Here is an 11621-nt window from a genome sequence, read left to right as displayed (position 1 = left end):
CTGTTTCCTGCTGGAACTTGACATTGGTGGCGTTTTGGAGTGGAGTAATTGCCATTTGGTCATAAATGTAGGGTAGGAAGCCATCTTGAACCGGCAAAAGAGGGCCAACGCTTTCAACCGAGACGAGGACAACCACTTCCTGCCCCACATTTATGACCAATTACTCTACTCCAAAACGCCACCAACGTCAATTTCCAGCAGGAAACAGACGAGGAGTGTGAGAGTTGATCAGTTAAAGCCATAATGTACGATCGTATAATATGAAATTGGTTAATTTTTTTCAAACCTGATTTTTTTTGCATATTTGTAATGTTTACACATGTCCCAACTTGCACCTAAATGGAATCGGCCAAATTTGTTGTCTGTGTAGGTCAACAGAGCAAAGTTCGACATATTATCATAATTTTAAAATTATGATAATATGTCCTCCCATAGAACTGCATGTTAAATGGTCAAAATAACCAGTGGGGTTTCTTTCACTTAACCTTGTTATTTCAACTTGAAGTGGACAGCAACCCTTCCCGTCAGTTATTACTAATATTATTTTAACATTTTGAATAAAGAATAACAAAATTAACATTTGACGGAAATCGTACATTAAGGCTTTAAGGGTATACGATGTATTGTTGGTCGGAGCAGCAAAAAAATGTAGTTCACAGCATCTTGCGAATGGTAGCGAGCTTTAGCAAAAATTGCATTGCTCAATTCTGTAATAATTTTGTAGGTCCTGTGGTTCTTGAGTTATGTTGTAAAGAGGGCTGAAACAACAACACTTTTGTAAAACGTACATAACTCATTAACAACAATAAATTAAGCAAGTTTTCAAAGTATATGATTTGTAGAATAAACTTTTGCAAAACACCAAAGTGTTATTTTTGGCTGCTTCGACCAACAATACCTCGTATAACCTTAAGACCAACTTTAAGACAGTATAGTAGTTGATAAGATATTCCACTTACAGACCTTGCTTAAAAGTGGCGTGATTTTGCTTTGCTTGAATAACCCCGAATCATTGATAAGGATAATAATTCAAAAAGTGTGTACTCTCTTTAATTTTCAACATATACGTTATACAACAGAAATAATAACAATGTAAGTAATATTGTAATACGTGTATAGCTGATGTTTTCTCATGGGTTCATTTCATTTACTCACTTAAAAAGCTAAATTACTACCGCCGTTGAAAAAGCAATATAGCCTAAATCACGGTCTCTTTAATTACAATCTATCACCGTGCGTAATGAGAGAGTCCCTGAGGCACCTCATTGAAAACACGGTTCATTATTAAGCTATTATTTTATTTGAATATCTACTGCACTTTCTTTTTATCACAGGACATTTCCTTCTTGTGGTGAAAAAGTAAACAATGGAATGATATAAACTAAATTGAATGAAAGTCAAGGGCATCGCTCACTTTACAATTCAAACTGAATAATACTCCTGACGTTAGTAGCGATTATCGATTGCCTGTTGGCTAATGAAGTGAATTGTTTTTTCCATTGGAGCAAGAAACAATCGAGCGCATTTGTTAATTTTAAATCGCTCATCGCAGCCAGCGACTATAACGTACAGTATTCTGTCTTGATTAACCTAAAGGCAAAGATAGCAACAGAAATGCTTGAAATAATATTGTCAATAAGCAATAATATCTTTTGATTTGTATAGGACGCCAACGATGGACGAATGAACTTAAAGAAACATGCGGAGCTGGTGAAATTTAATTGTGAATTAAGTAATGAATCAACAATAACAAATGGGCGTATGGAAGCATTGAACACGATACATCTCGGGGTATAGTGACCAACGGAAGCATTCTGAATTGGAGTGGAAGATAGGACACACGCAAAATGAAGTTTCTCTACTTTTTGCTGATATCAACTGTGTTCGTCATTTCGGCCAATGGAATCGATGGTGAGTGTAAAGACACATATGATTGTTATTCTCGTGCATACTTCATAATTTGTAATGTTTGACGATTTCATTTTAGAATAACATGCTGCTTTTTTGTTGGTGTGTATGGAGGTGGGGGAATGATTGTTGGTGTGGAGGGATGTAGATGTATGGTGAAGATGTGTGTTTTATTTGTGAAAAATTATTGTTTAATTATTATTATGAGTCGGAAACCTGCACGTTTTTGATAATTGATTTGAGTCTTTACATGTACTATCCATATATCAACAACGATGTCTAGCTTTGGCAGTGTAAAAAGGAGAAGTTATTTCATTGTAGTGAATAGTACTGAATACGGAATTTAAACATTTCAGTTACAGCATCACGTGGTTGTGTCCCAATTATACAATATAAGGAAAACAATACGGTGCTTCAAGAACTACTTTAAGAACTACAAGTACGAGTACGTCGTCAACAGAATCATTCTTAGAAGCACACATATAGCAATAATTTAAAAAGATGAACAAATTAATATTCGAAATGACCTGTCAAAGAGCTGTTTTCCAGCGTCTGTAAGAGCAAACGTACTACCCGTTGCTTTGCGTGTTACATAAATTGATCCGTTACATACTCAATTATACAGAGTCTAAATGTATATACATACTCATGGTGCGTTTCACTTGTTCAACGTCCAACACGCTGGAAGATGTTTGCATTTATGTTTTTACATTGCGCAGTATAGATTGTTGACTTACTAAATTTAGTCTTGTAACGCAATGGAAGATAGTTGTTACGAAAGACGATTTAAAGATGCTTACATCAATGTTTGTACATTGCTCAGTAGAGACATTGTTATAATCATGGAGCTATTAAATCCTGGAGGAGCAATAGATTACGTATCGCATTTTTGAAACGCGGATAAATGGAAGATAGTTATTACGAAGGAAGATTCACAAAAAGAGAGCATTTATTGTCCCTGTAATAGTCTAGTTTTCAGTACAACTGTTGGTAATATACTTTTTATCGGTCACTTATTAAATAGTGTATACTAATTGTAAATTAAGTAAATCAAAACATAATATTATAAATGTCTTGCATGCAGTCTTTTACTCAAACCTTGTCAATCAGACCTGTTTTTTTTGGGGGGGTGGGGGTTGGATTTGGTGGGATTTGTGACAACTCTTTTTTATGAGTGAGAGATGTACCTAAATTACTATGTACTTAATATACATTAAAAAAAACCCTATTCAGATACGGTGACAACGGGCGATTTTGTGACAAACTTTTCAGACCCCCGAGGATTGTCTAAGAATAGTCAACAGTTTCACATCATTGGTGTACATCTTCGCTCTTACTCAATACCCCGCAGACATTATCACTTGATTGACAATACTATACACATTAACCATTTTTAGGCGGTAACTTACATGTACTATCGATGGTAAATTTGCCTACGACGAGCTACTTTTATTAGTTTCTAATTCTTCAAGAACGCGCACGTCTACACGGTAATTACTACCGGTTCCATTTTACTATCAACAATAATCGGTTGCAAGTACACTGAACGCTTACTAAAAATATATGTTGTTGCCAATAATGTTGGGGTTGGGGTTGGGGTTGTTAGAGTGCTTTTGAGTTGTTAAATTGTAGGTTACTAACAGAGACTAACTCTCTTCTACAGAGACACTATAGCCTAACTAATACGCAAGTAGGTAACTACGTTCTTACCTGCTAGATCCTCTGAACACGGCTAATTAATTGTTCATTCATTAACAGTGGCGTAAAAAGAAATATTGATCAGATCATTCGTATATTATACCTTTAAGGTGACACAATAAAATGGATGTAAAAAAAATTGAAACAAAGAAGCATTATCAGTTGTCTGCCAGCAGGCGCGTAGCAAGCGGGGGGACAGGGTGGACGAAGTCCATGGGCCCCGAGGGTTCAGAGGCCCCAAGCAGAAAAGCGATAATTAAATAAGGGCTGATAATGGAGAGCAGGGCAGGATTTTTTATACCATTGGGCCAGATGGGCCCGGGTCCAGGGCCCCCAAAATTCGGGGCCCCAAAATTGCCCTCTGTATCTTTCTTTTAACCCTAATAACAACATGTTTTTGGTCAAAATAGAGCAAAATTGTAAACTTTTCGGCGCTTCCCGCAAATTCAAGTAGCAAAAGTCATGTTGATCTGGGGCCAAAATAGTCTGAAATTGAATTGAACAAAATATGTTAGTCTCCCTTAGTCCCCCCTTATAGGCCTACCAAAACTTGGCCACTGACATGAGTGCACGTGCCTTTCTCGGCACGTGAGTTTGGGGCCTTCAAATTTTGGCCTGGCCCAGGGCCCCCATAAGGTAGGCTAAATCCCGCTCTGGTTAAAAAGGCCCGTACTGATCCTTGTCCATGGGCCCCTGGTGCTCTTGCTACGCCCCTGTCTGCCAGATTCACAAAAAGAGACACAGAATGTGAAATAAAGATAAGAAAAGATAATCGAAGAAAAACAAACGAAGAAATCAAGTAAATGAGATAGAAAAATAAGGAAAAGTAATTTGTAGAAAGTAAATAACACAAATATTAAAGGGAAAATTGCAATGACTTTGCAACAATTTTACATATAGGAGTGACAAGGCAAAGGTTATAGGAAAATGATGATATTTAAAAGAGAAGCACAAATTTGATCAATTCAAGACTACAAGAGAGTGTAATGGGCACATCATCAAACACCTGACTGTAAGTAACGCATGAAGTAAAGGACAATTTAGATGGTTTAGAATTGTTTTCTATTGTCACCAGGATTGGCGCCCAATGCGAGAAATGAAGGAATTATAAAGTAACATGTATGAAAGAGAAGATGTAGCAGGCAACGCGATGGAAGTCTGAATGCAATGTTTCATGGGATATTCCGGTTGAAGTCCATACAGCCCCTATGGAAGTCATGGACTTAATCTCCCACACAGGGAGTGTGAATTTCAAATGGGATTACAAAATCACATTTTATATGTCTCATGATCAAAATTCATAAAACTTATAGCTTACTCCTGTATCATTTTGGATTGCTACTGAGTGTTTGATGCCTTCAATATCGTATACAATGTACGGTATATGTTGCTTACTTACTCACATTTTCGTCATGCACAGCAATGTTGACACATTCTGCAATGCATTTTCAATAATGGTGACAGGCCTGAAAAAAAAATCGTATACTGCACACAAAAAGTATCCCAACACAAAAAACAAAACCAATATCTTAAAGATAAGATCTTAATCAGAAAAACACTCAACCTAAAGTACCAAAGAAAGTAATCATTAGATGGATACTTTTCTTCTGCGTAAGGCCAAGTAAAAATAAAGATATGTTTCTCGTCCGGGTTTTTGAAAATTAGGAGGATGAGGGGCTTTTTATTTTCTATTATTTATTGGAAAACGACACTAAATACCTGTATTTGGCACCATATTTTGGGTATTCGACATACAGATTGATATCTGAGAAAAAGGAGGAGGCCCTTTTTATTTTATTGTTTTGAGAGGTAGGCCCCTCTAGTGATCACAAAATTTCTTAAATGATGTATTATGTATTTATGAAGCTGTAAAATAAGTTTCACATTCTGAAACATCTTTTTCAACAAGTTATAACTGAAAGTTTACAAAATAAAAAGAAATTTGAAAAATCTTCAAAAAAGGAGGAGGGGGCGGACGAGAAACATGTATTTTTTTTACTCAGCCTAATCATATATACCGAATTGAATTGAAAATCCATGAGGCTAGAAAACCGGTTAGATGGTGATTTATATCGTCCAAAATGTTAGAATTAATAGGATAGGAATGTTCGTATCTTACGTGCACTTCGAATGTTTGCACAACAAGATTGACATTTACAATAGCCAACCAAATCAAAATTCAACATTTGAACCGGCCTATATTGTCTGTTAATGTTGTCGACAATCATACTATCCATACCAGATTACTGAAATTCGACTCAACAGAACAAACACGACGGGCTTCCATTAAAATAATTGCATCATATCAATCAATGGGCTATGCCGGGCTTCCGGTTATACACCACATATGGAATGAGACATGGCCTCAATCTCCCACACAGGGAGTGTGAATTTTAAATGGAGTCACCCATTCATTTGAAATTCACATTAAGATTAACGGTCATGTCTTTTACAGAAAGTATGGATTTCAACAATTTCTCATTAATCCCGATTAATCTTTGTCAAATGCCAAATTTAGGCGACAAACTAAAACGACAAAATAGGGAATACTAGTAAGCCATTTCTCGTGATTTTTTAATTAGCAGTGGTTTGTACATTTATCCGGGGAAGGTCTTCCATTATGCAAGTCGGTCATATAAACTCCTCAACAAAAGTTTGGAAAGTTTTTTCAAGCATCTATATCTCAGATTATTTGTGACATGTTTATGTCGTGTTGCATATCAATGGATAGCTACTTAATATTTCCCCTAATACAATGACACCACATTTGACACCGAATGTGCCAAATTGAGCATTGATCTGTGCAGCAAGCTGTAAATCCCATCATGGTCTCCACAATCTGGGACATAATGCAATCCTCCATGATGACAACGACTACCTACAGAATATGGGAGTAGAGAGAATGGAAATGGCCTGCCATCAGCCCAGACCTGAACCCGATTGAACATGTCACAAATAATTCGAGATATATATGCTTGAAAAAACTTTCAAAACTTTTGTTGAGGAGTTTAGACAGAGGCTCAATAGATCAATTTATCAACTAAAATACATAATCCCTTTAAAACCGTTTCCTGCCTTTGAATTCTTTTAACATTTCGACGGTTTGGGCCAAGAACACACTTTCTGCAATAGCTGCCTATGCATTTGACAGTTTCTGAAATTATATTCTACATAATATTATATAACATCTCTCAGCTATTGCAGAAAATCCATGAGGCTAGAAAACCGGTAAGAAAGTGATTATCGTCCAAAATGTTAGAAATATATAGCAATGTTTGTATGTTACGTGCACTTCGAATGTTTTCACAAAAGGATTGACATTTACATCAAATCAAAATTCAACATTGAACTGGTCTATATTATCTGATGTCGACAATCATTCTATCCATACCAGATTACTGAAATTCGACTCAACAGAACAAACACGACGGGCTTCCATTAAAATAATTGCATCATATCAATCAATCAATGGGCTATTCCGGGCTTCCGGTTAATATCCATACACCATATGGAATGATACATTGCCTCAATCTCCCACACTGTGGGCGACTCCATTTAAAATTCACACTCCCTGTGTGGCCCACACAGGGAGTGTGAATTTTAAATGGAGTCACCCATTCATTTGAAATTTACATTGAGATTAACGATCATGTCTTTTAGAGAAAGTATGACTTTCAACAATCACATTACATTAAATATCCCGATCAACATTTGTCAAACGCTACATTTAGGTAACCAGCTAAAACGATGAAATACGGGAAAGTATTAATGGTATATTATTTGCTTTTTGCCGTTCCTCGGTATTTTATATTACCAGTGTTTTATACATTTGTTCGGTGAAGGTCTTGCATTATGAAAGTCGGTCATATAGATAAAAGCTCAATAGATCAATTTATCAACTAAAGTACCTAATCCCCTTAAAACCGTTTGCTGCGCTTGAATTGTTTTAACGTTTCAACGGTTTGGGCCAAGAACACACTTTCTGCAATAGCTGCCTATACATTTGACAGTGTTTACATTCTATATAGTGCACACACGACACCTGGCAGCTATTGCAGTTAGGGTCTTCTTGCACTAATCTCTCGATTTAATCTGGCATACAAAATTGAAAAAAATGTTATAGATTGAGCACTGAACACGAACTACCAAGCACTATCAGCAAACGTGGTAATATTATGGTACGAACGTCTCGTGCAATGTACATTATTGCCCGGCATTATTGTAGTTCACAAATGGCATAAGACATACGAGCGTATACAACAAATAATGCATTATTTGACATCTAATGCATTTTTTGACATCGACAAAAATTCTCATTTTCCCACATTAAACATACACTCAAACATACATTATCATTTTATTTCATTCAAAATATAGATATTATAGTGGCGATACTTAACTTTTATTCTGCATACAGGGTGTATAAAAAATAAAGTATACAGTTTAAAAAATGCCACTAGATTAAAAAGTATGAGGTATTTGGGCAAAATGCTATAGCTGATAGATCTTGTCCTCCCACAACGGTAACATTGAGTCCTTATTAATGGTCACATGCCAGTGATTTTACAGTTGTGGGAGGGCAAGATGTTGAATCAGCTATCGATTAAAGCATTTTGACCAAATACCTCATACTTTTTAATCTAATGGTATTTTTCAAACTGTATATTTATTTTGATACACCGTGTAGATACTCAAATAAACACAGGCACACAAATTTAAATATTATAAAGATGTTATAAATGTTTTAATAACATTTAAATGTCGGGTTATAAAATGCTTAATATGAAAAAACTCTACAACATTTTTATTTATTATTTTATTGTAAAATACGTTTTGGCAAACATTTTTGCAAATTTATATGACCCGACATGTAAACGTTTCTGTTAAACGTTTTATATTTGCTGTGTATGTGCCTCGTATTATTTACTTTATCAGAAGTATACGGTTTGATTGCCAACATACGCACCAACACTTGTCGAAGTAAAATGATCTTAATGATAGACTGTCGCTGGTCGGCTGAAACTAAAACATTGTATTCGCTACTTGCATGATTCCGCCATTATGCACTATGTGCGTGGAGAGCCTCGAACTGGCAGCATACATGAATAGGAATTGAACCAGTCATATAACATTCTGTGTAAGGTTACGTAATTATTCCTTTCATGTATACTGGCAGTTCGAAGGTCTCCCCGCACATAGTGCATAATGGCGGAACCATGCAAGTAGCGAATACGCTTGCAACGAAAGCCACCAGATGCACCGGGTTCTTTTAATCATGTTAATTGTCAGAAACATCATGAAGAACTCTACAAATAGGCTATAATTGATTTAAAATGGTATTTAATTGTATACAATTAAATAAAGTATATGTAAACACTGTTCAGCATTTGAAGATGTAAACTTCAGTTTAAGTGACTAATTTGGTTGAATTATCAATTACAATACCTTTCTGTATTGCTCGATTGCTTGCTTTTCATGCCGACATCTTATGGGTGTTGTATACGTTTTGCGAATTTGTTTTGATGATTCAAACTCAACAACAGCTCTCGCACTTTGATAACGAAATAAGTGTATAAAGCTAAATAGTTAATTAACGTCATTTGTACTGTACTGCTTTAATTGTTAAACAACTGGCTCCTTAATGTTGTTAGATCAAATTCGTGCGCATACATATGCAAGGCGGCAATTTAAAATGTTTCTTGAATTATATTATAGAAACCAGAGCGGAATTCTCCCCGACGTGGGTCAAAAAAGTATCACACTTTAAAAAATGTTAGAGAGATTGAACAAATTTGATTTGATCAATTGATTACGCGCCAAATGGTACTATATTTCTATCCATGCAAACTCACCCCGCCCTGCCAAGCGGCCACATGAGTAACTAGATTCAGAGCAGCGCAGAGAACGTCTTTCTGGTGATACCACAAATATTCTAGGCATATAAAATTGATTCACTTTCAAATCATGGGGGGTAAGGTCTTGATTTTGCTAACTGATAGTCAAACTGGTAGGAAATTACATTAAAAATCCTCCAATTGCCCGACTTGATTCAATTTGGACATAATGCGGGATGTGACCTCACACCATCGTCACTGCGTATCACTATAACAGAATGTTAAGCTTTATGCGTCATGCGTATCTGATGTAAATTTTGGTTGTCCATATAGCACAGGCTCTGTGCTGGACTCTGAATACCTTATGATGATCTAAGACTATTCCAACAACACTCGCTATTCGAGGGGCGTCACGGTTTGCGCCTCGCTTTGCTCGCTATTCGAGGGGCGCCATGGTTTACAAACGGGCCTAATTTTAGGTCCATATCGGTCTATATTCAAACCATCGTGTTGAAACCACTATAATAGCGTATATCGATCCAGGTGCCCTGTCCAGAAATGTCAATTGTCGGTATTTTTCAATTTAACCCTTTCAAGATATTTTCGTATGCGACCAAGCTCTCCCGGTCATGTGTGAGAATCAAAAACGTGTTATTATGTATGCTGTATTAAACAGGCTCGCAGAAATAGTCACATGTGTAACAAATGCGAGACAAATTATGAGACACGTGTCGGCAGAGGCAATTTTACGATAGAGTTCAAAATAATTAGGTATGTGTATAAACACTCGAATTTCTTAATTTTGTACGGGGTGGGGTTTGCCAAATTACCTGAGTACATACATTGATATCTTGTGTAAAGGTCCTGCCTATTTTCATAACCTCATTTTCTTTCCTTTTCTTTTTTCTTGAAAAAACTGGCGATAAAGTGTTTTTTAGAGTCTGTCACGGGTCCAGCACTTAAAATACCTCAATTTGGCGCCCAAAGCACATGTTCATACCTCTTATTTTTCACAGAGGTTTACATTTCCGTGATATTGTGTATAATAATGCAGGAATAATCAAAAGGTGCCATATCTTTATCATGTTTATGTCTGGCTACACGGTTTTCCTTTTATACATTTCATAATTTATAGTGTTTTACTATTTTATTTTTTTACCTATCAATTTGCAAACGTATCCTACAGATGTGATAAAGTGCAATTTTTCGGTATTATATGATCATTCTATGTCCTCATTAATTCCCGACATTTACTCACGTTGTGTCACAAATCTCCTATTACCAATCTTACGACAGAATTAGACGACCTTGAAATAAAAACATGCACAATTTGGTATGAAGGATGTTGCCTTATTGAAATAAGGAATGGCTGTAGGCGGATATCGTTTTATTTAACTTTCTTAAACACTTAAGAACTATAAACATTTTATAACATTAAAAATTTTATTATGAAAGCACATTTGATATGTCTACAAATTTCTTGCATCCCAATCCACATGTGGATATATCCGACTTTTGTGGAATAAGCTGTTAACTCAATTTCAGCATTTTCGTATCAAATGTTACAGGCCCTAATTGGATAGGAATTATATTCAGATTCAATTTATATTGGCCTGATTTTCTATTCTGTTTAAAATTTAAAACTAAGGCGAATTGTTAAGGTCACGACAAATGCGTAACCATACTAATGTTTTATACAATAGTTTATAGTCAAACGTTGATTTAGCTCTTTGTGTTTCTTAATCGATATTCGTGTATTGCACTAGAGAACAGCCCAAAGACATATAACGCTACAATGAAGAAACTGGTCTGATTTTCTGTTCTGTTTAAAAAAAAAAAATATAGGCTAATTGTTAAGGTCACGTCAAACGCGTAACCATACTAACTATTTATACAACAGTTTATAGTCAAAGGTTGTTTTAGCTCTTCGTGTTTCTTAATCGATATTCGTGTTTTGCTTAGAGAACAGCCCAAAGATATATAACGCTACAATGAAGAAACATTTAAAATATACGGGCTCTCTTTGTTTATCCGACTCGTTTTTATTGCATAATGTGCAGACAATCTTATAGTTGGTGACCGCCCGGGGTGACCGACTGTTGATTTTACTTAGCGTGGTGTTGACTATGCCATAGTCGATTTTTGATAAATAAAAATATATTATTAATCATGATGAACGCA

The 11621-nt window shown here is 35.8% G+C and overlaps 1 protein-coding gene across 1 annotated transcript in view; it reads left to right on the top strand.

Annotated features, from left to right (window-relative positions):
* The first annotated feature begins 1671 nt into the window (after positions 1 to 1671).
* The window catches only part of LOC140166302 (uncharacterized), a 43128-nt gene continuing 33178 nt past the window's right edge, over positions 1672 to 11621 (top strand). Inside the window, exon 1 of the mRNA XM_072189719.1 lies at positions 1672 to 1911. Coding sequence (XP_072045820.1) covers positions 1848 to 1911 — 64 coding nt within the window. The 5' untranslated portion in view covers positions 1672 to 1847. The remainder of the gene's footprint in view (positions 1912 to 11621) is intronic.

This window comes from Amphiura filiformis, chromosome 12 (assembly GCF_039555335.1).
Source record: "Amphiura filiformis chromosome 12, Afil_fr2py, whole genome shotgun sequence".
Lineage (NCBI taxonomy): Eukaryota > Metazoa > Echinodermata > Ophiuroidea > Amphilepidida > Amphiuridae > Amphiura > Amphiura filiformis.
Note: the sequence above shows the minus strand (reverse complement) of the source record. Positions and strands in the feature narration are given on the sequence as shown.